Below are 13,596 nucleotides of genomic sequence, written 5' to 3'. Positions count from 1 at the left end.
GCCTTCTTCCTTCTTCCCTCTAGACCCCAAAATGTTGTGGCTAAACACCTTTCTAATGCAATCTTAAATTTTCTATTGTTTTCTGTACATCTACTACTATTTCTTTTAGTACTGGATCAAACTCTAGAAATGTATAATCCAAGAGCAGGTTTGGGTGATGGTGAGCAGGGTAGGTATTCTTGTATTTGTGAGTGGTGGTAGTTGTGGGGAAATTAGCAATTTGTACAAGTTTGTTTATCATTTATTTATCTGTTTAACACAGACCACAATTATTTGGGATGCCCACACTGGCGAAGCCAAGCAGCAGTTTCCTTTTCATTCTGGTAAGTCTTGATTTCATCATTCAGATTTGTCACCTGAAAAGACAAAATGGTGTTATTTTTTTTAAATAAATCTTCAAATCTGATTTTCATGGTGATTATTTGCATAATTTTAAAATTGTACAGGTAGTCTTTGGTTACTGAGTCCCATATTGGAATTTTACAAATGTAAACAAAGCTAGATTAGTTCTGATTTTATAACTCAGTTTTATTGCAGTTCCACAAAAATCATAAGACATAAATAATCTAAGTATTCCTAACTTTCCGTAGTATGGTGGCAGACAAATCATGTGAGTGGTCCACAAGGAATTAGTGTTCATCACCTAGGGACTGTGTTTGTCATCCTGCTGCTGCAGTGATCCCACCCCATATCCCACTGCTCCAGCTCTTCACTGGGGTGGGAGTGCAGGAGCTCAGACACATTGTGGGCTGCATGCTGAGCAACCCTGCCAGGATCAGCTGGAGAGCAGGATGGAGAGGATGACAGAGGTGTCATTGAAGGGCCTTTAAGAAATGTGTCCTGTTGCCACTCTTAATTCCACCCGTGCCACATTTCCAGTGGCATGACAGCAGTCAAAAACATCAACTCAGCATTTGCTCCAAGCAGTTCTCTCTGTGCTGTCTGCCATAAATAGCTGGCTTGATCAAATGGAACATGTTGCCCATTATTAAGCTTCAAGTTACCACACCTTACAGTGCTGGAATTAAGAAAGGAAATAAATCCTTCCCTTTCCCTGGCTGCCATCCCTGAGAACAAGCAGGAGCTGCTGGTGGAGATGAGCTCATGTGTGATGATGTGTGAAGTTGTGGGAACCTGCTCCTTGTGCTGAGTCCTGGGATTTGTTTATAGATGACTTAACTGCAGCTTGATGTCCTGCTGCACTGTCTTCTGTATAACTTTGATTTCAAGTATGTTCCATATTATGATGACTTATATTAAATTTGTTCCATTTTTGTGTAATACTTGTTTTAGCTGCATTTCTTACTGTTCATAGTGTTTATCTTCAGAACTGCTGTAAAATTAATGATTGCTTCGTGTTGGCTTTTGTTCCAAGGTGGTGCTGAATTTGCACATCAAATTTCTGCAGAGTGCATGAAATATCTTTCTTTTTCTTTCAGCACCAGCATTAGACGTTGATTGGCAGAGTAACAACACATTTGCCTCTTGCAGTACAGACATGTGTATTCATGTTTGTAAACTAGGACAAGATAGGCCCATCAAAACCTTCCAGGGTCACACAGTAAGTACTGCAAATAGGGGATTGCTCTGTGATATTTTTGTTGGAGACTGGGGGCTCAGTAAACTTACCAGTACCCAGCCATTGTGTAGTGATTGGTCATTGGCTATAGCCAGTAGATGCACACATAGGTAGCTGTGGTTAAAGTCTTATGGTAGTCACAGTCTCTGTGATTATCAGAACAGTTCTCACCCTCATGTGCAGCTTGTTTTACCAGTGCCAGCATGCAAGAGTGAGCTTTAGAAGAGGCAGTGTGGTAACTTCAAGACTTGACCACATGGTGTACAAGAATGCTTGGGAAATGTGGTAAATGGATAGCAAAAAGCTGTTGTTATTGAAGGCAAAGCTATGAATAAAAATTAAGTGTTAAAATTAGGCAAATGCTCATAACTGCTATCCAGCTTTATGTTTTGTAAGCTGTCATTTGTAATGGAAGGGACAACTCCAGCTCACTCTCATTGTTCACTTTTAGAATGAAGTAAATGCAATCAAATGGGATCCAACTGGTAATCTGCTGGCATCCTGCTCTGATGACATGACTCTAAAGGTAATGGGAGTTCTGGGGCTGGCCCTTGTCTTTGTAGGACTCTGGAATGCACTCCATTAGCCTGGACATTCTGGCACTATCACTGTACTTGCTGTGTTGTCCAATATTTGTTCTTTTTTAATATAACAAGGTTAGGCAATCCTAGAAATCCTTGTTAATCAGGGCCAAGCTTTGGTCCAGAGAACTTATTACAGGCTGCCAGCTTGAGACTTGGAGCATGATTTATTAGGTGCTTTTAGCTGTTTACAGAATCAGGTCATTAATCATTAAGCTGTCACGCTTGATGGTTGCTTTTGGTGAAATGGAGAAGTTGGAATGCATGTCAGGTAGCACGTACAAGACTGGGTGACTTGCTCCTTTCCTGGTTTTCCTCTCTCTCCCCTTCTTTCTAGTTAAAATCTTTGGCATGTTGTTTCTTCAGAGGCTGTGCGCACTCCTGGATTTTTCCAGCTCATCAGGAGTCATTCTGCAGTTTTCAGTCACACCTACACTTGTCCTCCAAATGATTCACAGCTACCTTCTTTCATGTAGAGCAGGGGCAAACTTGTGAGTGCAGGGGACACTGCAACTTACACATGTGACTTCAGGGCACTCTGGAGATCCTTATAAGCCTGCCACCAGCTGAAATGAGGCTGTTCATGCCTGACAGGCCTGTGCTGCTTCCATGGTGCAGATGCTTTCCATTACTCCTGTGCTGCTTTACATTCACTGGGACCTTCAGCAATGTGCTTGGTAGAGTTTCAGGATACATTTTTTACATTGACAGCACTGTCCTGCTAGTAGCCCTTGGGACAGTTAATTCCATCCAGCTCACTGTTATTTAATCAGGGAATGGCTGAGTGAGTAGCCACATAACCCTCCTGCTCTGGCAAGGGAAATCACCTTATCTAAATACAAACACTGAAGCATTAAACCTCCAGTCTAAAACTGGATGTCTAGACATCTCCAGTCAGCACTGTCTAGCACTGCTGAAGAGCAGGTTATCCTTTCCTAAGTTAAGCGTCTTAAGTCAAGTGTGATGAGTAAACCCCTGAGAGCATCAGTTGTCCTCCATTAGCAGTGGATGGAGTCAAAATAGCCAAAATAGCAATCTTAAGCAGGTATTTAATACTTAAACAGCTGAAACTCCAGGGTAATGAATTCCAGTCTGGAGCTCCAGCTGCTCTTGCTGCTGCCTCTCTGTGAGTAGAGGTGACAACTGGGAATGTGTCAGCATTTGTGGGATTCAGGCAATTAACTTCTTGGTGGCTGTTTTGAATGGAGCCCAGGCTGCAAAGAATGTTACTGTTTTGTTCAGGGTTAGCTCAAATGTCAGGTGCTGGAGGATAAGCCTATACATCACTAATCACTTGTGATCACTTACTTGTCAATGGCAGAAGGAATAAATACCAGGTTTGGAAGCACATGGAAGGTCCTAGTGATTTATTTACTTGGTTAGTTTCTGTCTACAGCTTGATGTTCTCTAAGGCAGTGATATGGACTCTTTCATCTGTGCTAGTTTTGTGAAGAGAGAAGCTAGATTTTGATCCCATCAATTAAACTGGAAATACAATTTCAATTCGGTTTGCACATTGAAAATCTATTTCCTCTTCAGCAAAGTAGCAGTTTTGAATAGTACCATTTATTTACACATGCACCTCAATTGCATCTTAAATGTACTTGGGTTTAAACATGCTCCTGCTAGCTTTTTCTAAGAAAAGTGAACTAAAAGCATTACTGAGACAGATATTATTAAAAATAGTGTTCAGGTGGTTATCTGCCATATCAAATTTCACAAGTAGGAAAAGGTATAAAAACCTTCCCAAATCCCTTCTGTAGAAGCAATGTAAACTCTTAATAGAATAAAGTTATTTAGTTTCTTGAGCATGATCACACAGGAGTTGGAGTCCTCTAATGACCTCTGTGAAGTACTGAACACTGAAATCTGGCAATGCAAATACTAATAAGTCAGGAAAATGCCATAGTGGTATTTGTGTCTCTGGATTTGTAGGAAAACAGAAAATTTCTCTACTATCCCTTTATTTCACTCAGTCTGTGTAGCGAGAAGTTCATTTAAAAATAGGACTGTGATATTTTATCCACTCAGACATGAACATTTACATATTGCTCTTCTCAGTTCAGCATCTGCTCTCATCCCTGCACTTTTCAAGGGGTTTGCATAGACTCAGGCAGTTTGGTTTCTACAGGCAGCACCTTTATTACTCATTAACCTCATTAGGGACTTAAAACACAAAGAATGAAAGGTTCTGGAATAAAACTTGACATAATTACTCTAGAAACCTAGCAATTGTAGCAAATGTTTTGAGTGGCCCAAAAGGTAACAGTCAGCTTGCAAATGATACAGAAGAAACATGTAAAAAATATTTTAGTCCAATATTGTGCTAAATTATTTGTCTTTTTCCTCCCTTTTTATTATAGATCTGGAGTATGAAACAAGACAGTTGTGTCCATGATCTACAAGCACACAACAAAGAAATTTATACTATCAAATGGAGTCCTACAGGACCAGGAACAAATAATCCAAATGCCAATCTTATGTTAGCAAGGTAGTATTTAATCCTAGTTTTAAATGCTTGTTAAACATTACTTTTACCTCACTTTCTATAAATGTAAGTTCACAGAATGTTTTGAAGCACATAAGATACTTTATGATATTCCGTTTGTATTAGCAACAAAATTATGTTGAATTGAGGTGTAATTAATCTGTTTTTTTCCTTGACAGTGCATCCTTTGATTCTACTGTTAGGTTATGGGATGTAGACAGAGGAATTTGTATTCATACTCTGACAAAACATCAAGAACCTGTGTACAGTGTAGCTTTCAGTCCTGATGGCAGGTACCTGGCCAGTGGCTCCTTTGATAAATGTGTACACATCTGGAATACACAGGTATTGCTCTTCTCTGTGCTGAGGAGTTTGTGTTTTGGTCTTTTCCATCCTTCCAGCCTTTGTTTATCCATTATATTTCAGCCACAAAGAGCTTTGTCATTCCTAGCACACTGGTTTTCTCTTTATTCTGAGATTATTTCTTTTAAGGTTGTACATTCAATCTCTCACTTTGAATGCTTGCCTATGGTGAAGTAACACTTGTCTTTACATTGCCTTAGCAAAAAATACAAAAAGACCCAACCAAAAACTCATCAACAAAACCCCACATTGAACAAAGTTTCTCCAAGAACATACTTCATCCAAAAATAGTCTTTGTTAACTCTGAACTTTAAATTCCTGATAAAACAGGGGCTTTTGTGAAAAATGATGACTGGGTCTAGACATACTAATCTGATTGGCTGTTTCATTGAATTTCACTGACAAACAAGAAAATGCAAATGAGGGAAGATAATGATGACAAAGTATTTCTATGAAACTTTCTCAAAAAGGACACTGTTACTTGTTTTGTATTTCTGGCAAAAAATAAGGTCTTGTTATGTTTGAAAGTCTAAAGACCTTGTTGTCAGGCATGATGCAATCTCTGGCTATTGGCCATTGGGTATTCATTTCTGAAAGACTCAGTAACTGGAAGTAGCCATGACCATCCCCAGTTTTGCCTATCAAACATAGGAGCTCAAGATGTGCCACATTCTTTAACAAGGTGCTGAGGCTGTCCACAAATCTCTTCTGGACCACTTTTCTCTCAAAATTGTAGCTTTTAAAAGCAGTGGGGAAATTTTGCATGTACGAATTGTGCTTGTTGACTTTGATTTTGATGTATTAAGTACTTGCCTTGTCCCTTTTTTAGACAGGTGCCCTAGTTCACAGTTATCGGGGAACAGGAGGGATTTTTGAGGTTTGCTGGAATGCAGCAGGAGACAAAGTTGGAGCAAGTGCTTCAGATGGTTCAGTAAGTGTTGCTTGACTTGGTTGGTGTTCTAGTAACAAACATGTTCTGGAAATCATTTAACCAACAATGGAGACAAAATTTCCTTCTCTAGCTGAAGGTTGAATACAATCAGCTCACGTGTAGGTTTTCAGCTGTGCCCATGCTGTGGTATTGTATGGAGAATATCTTTATTCCAGTCCAAAAACCTCAGAAGGTGGAGGTACTTCCAATTTATATTTTCTCTTCCTCCTGGGGCCAGCTGTGTCAGTGTGTTCAGTGTGGCTGGTTTGGAAGCAAATTTATTTTCCTTTCTCTGCCCTTTGAGTGAAAATGCTCAGTGTAGGTGATATCATTATAATGCATGACAGGAATGAAATGCCTTCTGCATTGCATTCAACAGCAAAACAAAGCACAGATTTCTAAATGCTTATAATTAAAAAGTTCCTAAAAATGTCAGCAGCTATATATAAATATCAGTCTGCTTACTTTGCTTAGGAAAAGCAGTGAATAAAATTATGTTTAACTAATCATGAATGCTCCCACTGTCATTTCACAGCAGGGTGTTGGAGCATCACCTCCTGGCTGCTCTGACACTGTCCTGCAGAGAGATGCCATGGGATGGGAATGGCAGGAGCACAGTCCTGGGGCTTTTGCTTGCCTCTCCCTCATCATGGTTTGCAAAGAAAGGAGAGGAGAGCCTAAGGAAAAGCAAAATTAAAATAAGGCTGATGAGGGAATTGTTCTGAAGTGCTGTAGCTTCCTTTAACAAACATCAGCAAAAAGCAATCCTGGCAGCTTAGTAGTGCAGAGTCTCAGGTGGTATCTTAGCACAGGTGCCAAAGCATTTCCCTCCTGAGAGCTCCTTGCTGGTAAGGAAGGTTTTGTTAGAGTTTAAATCACAAAATAAGAAGTTCTGGATTTTAAGAAGCCTGAATTCTAGAGAATTAATTTTTGATTTGTCTTTATATCATTTTAGCCTTGTAAGTATAGGAAATATCATAAAAGGACAAAAGCTCAAGGCATATCCTGGGTAGAGATTGATTATCACTCCTCCCAGATGACCCTTTTTTATATATGCTCTGTAACCTTTCCAGTCTTCCAATTAATTTGGCCCAAGAGGCTGATTGTACTTGGAATAGATTTGTTTTCTTTTAGTTTCTGATATTTTTAAAAATGTTGGGTTTAATTTGTTCCATGTTGTTTGTTGGCAAAAGCCCTTCTCCTCCACTCTGTTTTAAATGTGCTTGCAGCTGGTGTTACCTTGTGTGTGGTTATATTTTACTAATAGATTTCTATATCTGACAGACCCAGAAGCACTTCTTAGTGGAGATTTTGGGAAGACTAAAACTGGAATTTGTATACCGTTAACAGTTTTTCTGATCTATTTTAGTACTTGTCCACGTACTTTAATTTCATTTTATATTTTTACAAACTGGATTCAAGTAAGTTCTCAGCCTCACAGTATTAAATAACAGGCAAACAGCTTACATAAGATGTTGCTGTTCTGATAGTAATTCTGGAGGCAGCAATGCCCTTAGCACTGGTGCTGGCTGGGGGTTCACAAAGGGCTCACCTGTCACTTTGATATTATTTAATCATTGTCACTAGATACAAGGTTAAGCTTACAGAACCCATGTGCAGGTTTTGCTGTGATGCTTCCCACAGGATGTAGAGCCACGTGGTGCTGTGCAGCTGCTGTATCTGTGTCTCTCTCTTTGCAGGTTTGTGTATTAGACCTCCGGAAATAGCGCTCTTAGTTGGAAGCCATGGACCGACTATGAATGTGTACATAGCCAAAATGACTGTCCCTGACCCATGTACTGCTATAGTCCCAACAGAACCATGGCCAGTCCACTACAGCCAAATGTAAAACAAATATATACATATACTGTATATAAAAAAAAAAAAAGGAGGAAAAAAAAAAAAAAAAGGAGAAAAAAAAAAATTTACACCCTGAAGAGGATGACAGAGTTTTGTCACAGCTTGTGAATCCTGTTCACCAAGTGCTGGAATCTGCTGTGCCCCAAAATAACATTTAAAGGTTTTGGATATGAAAAACAGAAGAGAGCGAGAGAGAGAGAGAAATATACCATATACAAGAGCAGACCCATATACATACCAAAATCAGAAGATACTAATGGCAGCCTTCATTACCCCTTGCCCCATGAAATCCCTTCTCACGTGGATTGTGGGGTATTTTTGTGTTCCTTCTCAGTAGTTGAGCAGTTTGTGTGTACAGAGAAAAACGGACTTACAGAAATCTGCAGCAGTAGTTTTTTTTTTCTTTGCTTTTAAACATTGGGTTTTCTGTTTTGTTTTGGTTAAGTTTACGGATGCATGAAGTAAGGGAGTGATTTAGTTTCTTGTTTATATTTTTTCACCTTGGAAAACAAAAAAAAAAAAAAAAAGCGTTTCTTTGAAACATGTTTTGATGCATTCTTTGAAGAGGTAGTTTGAACCTGATGATGTTTGGTACATTTTGTGGCTCCCAGAGCACAATTTTGTGAACAGAGGGAGGGTGGAAAAGGGATAAGGGAGAGAGAAGAAAACAAAAAAAAAATAAAAAAATCCTTCTTTGTGGTGTGATATTTCACATCCTTCTCATCTGCAAAGTAGGATGGAAATGGATATAATGCTATGTTTGACTTTCTGGTGACATGGCTGAAATACAGTAATTTCTTATTTGGGACATAATTCTGCCAAACTTAAGAACAGAAGGGCACAAAAACAGAGGAAAAAAAAAACACAACAAAACAGGGATGCAAAAAAAAAAAAAAAAAAAGCTAAAAAGATAAAGAGGAAAAATGCATCTTCTGTTGCTTTAAGACCATAGCTAAAATATGGTTAAATTGTGCACTATTGTGAAAAGGAGCAAAGTATAGCTGGGGGATTTTGTTTAAGAGGTTAAGATCTTTCTGGACAAGGGTTCATGCCACAGCTTCTTTGAGAGTTGCCCATCATTATTTGTAGGAGCTTAGATGTATAATTGTAACCAAACTCCAGTATTAAAAGTATTTCATGTAATTTTTCTTTATTAAAATAAAATCTTTGGCATATATTTGATAACACTGCCATTAAGAGGCAAAATGTTTACTACCTTAGATTTAAAAAAAAAAATCTTAAACAGAGGACTTGCTTCAAGTTTATTTTAATAGCAGTGATTCAGCTTATTTAAAAGATGAATACTTGCACTAATTCCCCTGCTGCTCTGGTCCTGCAGTTTATTGTATCTTGTGACTACATTTTTTTCCAAATATAGGGTAGATGTAAGCTGCTATTTTTTTAATAATCACTACTATATAGTGTCTTTTACTCTGTTTACAATATCAAGTATTTTTCTTACAATGACAGATGTATATGGCAAACCTTTTTCTGCTCATGTGATTAAAAGTATACTAATAGTGATTTTATTTGTAAATGATAGCATGAGGTTGTGTTTATGCCTATGTGTAGTCGAAAAGGTTGCATCATGTCTTGCATAAGATTCCAAGAGTGTAAATTTATAAAAAAGAGAGGTTGTCAAATTTATGTCACAGACATTTTACTTAAGGAATGGTTTATATTACAGAGCTTTGCAAAGTTATGGGTTTTATAACACTATTTCAATCACAATTAATTTTGTGACTTATGATTGTTAGTCTCTAACCTATTTTTTTATTCATTTGGGGTTTTTTTTTTCCCCCTCCAAGTTAAGTATAAATTCATTTAATTGAGATAATGCAGCTTTGACATTTTAACCATTGTTCTTTAGGCATCGATTTCTGCTATTTCCATGAAATAAACATGACTTGAAGCAAGTCTGAGTTTGGCTAAGGTAGGGTAGCAATTTGCCAGTGGTAACGACAAGTCAACAATACATGGTTTATATACACCCCAGGATTATACTGCTATCATACACAGCATTTTAACCAACACCAAGTCATATCCATAAAGACAGTTATCCGTGGTGGTTCTGTGCCAGCTATTTTTAGGGTTTTGGAACATATTGCAAATGTTTAGAGCAATTACCCTGTGAGTTACAATATGTAGGAAACCTAATATATTGAGTGTCTGGCACTTGAAATATTGCTTTTATTGCTGGAGGTCCATGACTGTGGCTGACCTCTGTCATTTAATGAAAAAAAAAAAAAAATAAAAAAAAATTCTGTGCAATAATTTAAAACTGTGCTCCCAGGAATAGACACAAATGTTTTGAGTATGTTTAAGCTGCATTTTTCGTTTAGCAATGCATTTGTCAATTGCACTGAATTTAAATCTGAAAGTCAGAAGTGATTCTTGATAGTACTTTTGTATTTTAATATGGACAGTTTATTCATTTTCATAAATGTTATTGGATGATTCTTTCAGCCAATCTAAACAATTGTGGTGGAATTCTGTGACATAGCTGCAAAATCACACAGCCATTTTTTAGGGTATTGCCATTTTTCCTCTTTCCTCAATCATCAGCTGTTTTGGTTGTAATTCTAGTTGCTTCAGCTTAGCATCACACACTGAGAAATAGAGGAACAGCAGAGCGTGTCCAGGTCAGGTGTGGGTCTGGCAGGAATGAGGGCTCTGCTGGACACAGCACCTGCCCCAGGGAGTGCCCAGTGTCCCCAGGGAGTGCCCCTTGACCCCAGCAGTGTCCCCAGCCCAGGTCAGTGTCCCCAGCCCAGGTCCAGCTGTCCAGCCTCCCATGCCACAGTGCTGCTCCTGCTCCCGCACGCCGGGTTCTGCCACCTGCCAACCAAAAACCAGACAAAAACAGCACAGAACCGAGTTAATTACTGACTTGTACAGCACCAAGGCCTCGAGTTCCAGCGTGCCCAAATTGCTCCTTTCAGAGGGAAAGCCAAATGGCAGCAGGGCCCTGATTTGTGTAGGGTGTGCATGCTCGGTCTTAGAGGTGGAGTCATTCCTGTTTTTATCAGTTCAGCACGATAACAGGCAAATACCCAAACACAGGATAAAAGGAAGGGGAAAAGCTGGGCTCAGAATGAATGATGGGATAAGAAATGAGCTGCTCTTGAGTTCGCTGTCTTTCTGTGCATCCACCTCAGAATCCCGTTTCTCATTTTTGCATGACCAGATCCAGCTTTCTGTAGAGTTCGTCTTTTTCTATTTTTACTTTACCTTTTTCTGCATTTTTAAATTGATGTAAAGATTCCCAACCAGTGGACTTTTTAGTGTAGTTAAGAGAATATCTAGGTCTTCATAAAAGCTTTTTTAGACTCTTTGTAATGTTGATAAACTGAGTTTATTCTGGGACTACCATTGTGCAGGGTTATTTAGCATGTCTACTAGATGATTGGAAATCTTATATGAAACACTAAAAGTGCCTCTTTTTCTGGGTTGGGTGGAGGGCAGGTAGTAGTTACCAGAGTCAGAACGACATGGCATTTCGAAGCATGTTTCTTGATTTCGTGACACTTTAATGCATCTTGAGAGAAAGGCCAAAGATTTCTACCAGTTTTTGATTGATTTTTGAGTTTTGAAAAGCACTCCTTTTTCCTTACACTGCTTACCTCATGCTAGGGCGTCTGACAGGGCGTTGTACCTTGGGAATGTCCTTTGTGTTTAGGGACAGCAGTGGGTGGCACGGGGCGGCCGTGCTGGTTTAATTCTGATGTTTAATTCTGCTGTGGGGAGGACATCCATTACCACTGCAAACTGGGGCCTTCAGCCTGTCAATTGTCTGGTTTTGTCTGTGTAGCAAAGAGGGGAGCCTTGGTTTTTCCAAGCTTTACTTCCTTAGAAATCCCACTGTCTGTCACTCCACCCTTGCCAGGGCGAGTGCTGGAGGCTGTGCTGAACCCAAGGGTGGATAAAATGAGCTTCAACCCCATGAAACCCCAGGATGGATAAAATCAGCCTCAGCCCTAGGATGAATAAAATGAGCCTCATCCCCATGAACACCTAGGCTGGATAAAGTCAGCCTCATCCCCATGAACCCCCAAGTGGATAAAATCAGTCTCATCCCCATGAACCCCCAAGTGGATAAAATCAGTTTCATCCCCATGAAACCCCCAAGGTGGATAAAATAAGTCTCATCCCCATGAACCAACCCCCAAGGTGGATAAAATAAGTCTCATCCCCATGAAACCCCCAAGATGGATAAAATCAGCCCCATCCCTCCATGGCAGTGGGGTTTTACCAGAGCAGGACCTGCTGGATTTAGCCCAGTTCCTTCCTGGCTCCCTTCCCAAAGCCCTGTAGAGCCATTCCCGGGTGGGATCACTTTCCCCCTCTGCAGACGCCTGAAGAAAGCAGAAGCAACCTTGTGGCATGTCAGAAGCAGATACAGCTTGGGAGACAGCAGTAAATCCCCATCGGGATCCCTGACATTTCCTAGGGAGACAGACGTGGAGCAGTCCTCACTTCTCCCTCTAGAGAAAGCTCTGAAATACCACGAGCTGTGAAAGTGTGACTGTCTTCACTGTCAGTCTGGTGGGAGGCAGACAAACCAGGAAAATCTGCCCTTTCGAGTGGATTGCAGATTTAGTGTTAATAGTGCTTCAGATCAGTAGTTTTGAGTACATAATTCGCTTTCTTTGCCTTTAAGTTTGAAGCTTGACAATAACTTGAGGCATGTTTTTGTTTTGTTTTGTTTTTTTTAAATTTTTGAATAATCATTCATTTTTACTTCATAATGTTTTTTGACATTTGTGGGTAAATACAAGAAAACAGTCTGCATGTTGTTGCTAGTCCAGTGTACTTTGCAATCTTGTCCTCAACAGACTGCAGTGTGCAGAACAGTAATTCTAGAATACAGAAGTAATTTTCTCTCTCTCCTGACATTGACATTGTAGTTGTAATGGTTTCATTTGGAGTTACAAATCCTTTGGGTCTAATTCTGTGAGCCTACCTATAGCACTGGATTAAAATGTCTGCATCATTTCTTCAGTTATCCAGTTAAACTACAACTGTTGTAAAAGTGTAAACCAGCCCATGACAGTTTTTTGTACTTGTTTAAAGGACTTTTATTGTTCAGTTTTCATGATTATTGTCTAAAGAAGACTGATATAGATGTTCTATACTGTCCTGGACCATGTTAATTACACTTTATGATGTATTTTGGTTCTACATCACAATGATTTGTCCCCAAGGCCCTTATATCCCTTCTAGGCACATTTTCTGTTGCAGTTTCCCTTTGCATTGTATTGCTTTGACAACTGTAATTTGAATCAGATCTGAAAGAGGTCCAGAATAAAATATATTTTGATATTACCTTGCCTGAATGTTCTATACCAGTAATTTTAAATGCTTGGGATGGAAGATTTGCAGATGATTATGCTGGGGGAGTGACAGACTGAAACACTGTTTTTAATATTTAGTTTGGCACATTTCCAGGTAAGACAAGGTGCAGACAGCAGCAGGAGGTAATGCACAGTGTGGCTGCAGCATCTTTGTGGGCACACTGCAGATCCTGTGATGGTGACACTGTCCCTGCCACCATGTCCTGCTGTTCCATTTAGGGGAACTGATTTATTTCATGTTTTACATGCTCCATCTTCCTGTACCCCTCCACCTGTGGAACAGAAGCAGAGTCCAGAGGTGCTTGCAGCTGCAGCCCAGCTGCATGGAAGGTTCTGGAGGTGTGGGAGCAGCTCCTCCCTGGGGATGCAATCTCACACTGGGGAGATGTGGTGTTACAGAGCAGCTCAGTTTGGCTGTGCAGAGCAATGTTGGTGTTACT

General features: G+C 39.7%; 1 protein-coding gene across 11 annotated transcripts in view; it reads left to right on the top strand.

The window, feature by feature from the left end:
• TBL1XR1 (TBL1X/Y related 1) overlaps positions 1 to 13,127 on the top strand; it is a 107,326-nt gene extending 94,199 nt beyond the window's left edge. For 4 of the 11 annotated variants that reach the window (XM_056498587.1, XM_056498586.1, XM_056498591.1 and 1 more), the window contains 7 exons: positions 263 to 323; positions 1,440 to 1,561; positions 2,031 to 2,105; positions 4,524 to 4,651; positions 4,828 to 4,993; positions 5,841 to 5,942; positions 7,643 to 13,127. In XM_056498587.1, the coding sequence (XP_056354562.1) occupies positions 263 to 323; positions 1,440 to 1,561; positions 2,031 to 2,105; positions 4,524 to 4,651; positions 4,828 to 4,993; positions 5,841 to 5,942; positions 7,643 to 7,669 (681 nt within the window). In that variant the 3' untranslated portion in view covers positions 7,670 to 13,127. The remainder of the gene's footprint in view (positions 1 to 262; positions 324 to 1,439; positions 1,562 to 2,030; positions 2,106 to 4,523; positions 4,652 to 4,827; positions 4,994 to 5,840; positions 5,943 to 7,642) is intronic. The other 7 variants (XR_008841178.1, XR_008841177.1, XR_008841179.1 and 4 more) reach the window with 7 other exon arrangements.
• Positions 13,128 to 13,596: the final 469 nt, after the last annotated feature.

This window comes from Oenanthe melanoleuca, chromosome 9 (genome assembly GCF_029582105.1).
Source record: "Oenanthe melanoleuca isolate GR-GAL-2019-014 chromosome 9, OMel1.0, whole genome shotgun sequence".
Lineage (NCBI taxonomy): Eukaryota > Metazoa > Chordata > Aves > Passeriformes > Muscicapidae > Oenanthe > Oenanthe melanoleuca.
This window is presented reverse-complemented; position numbering and strand designations above follow the sequence as displayed.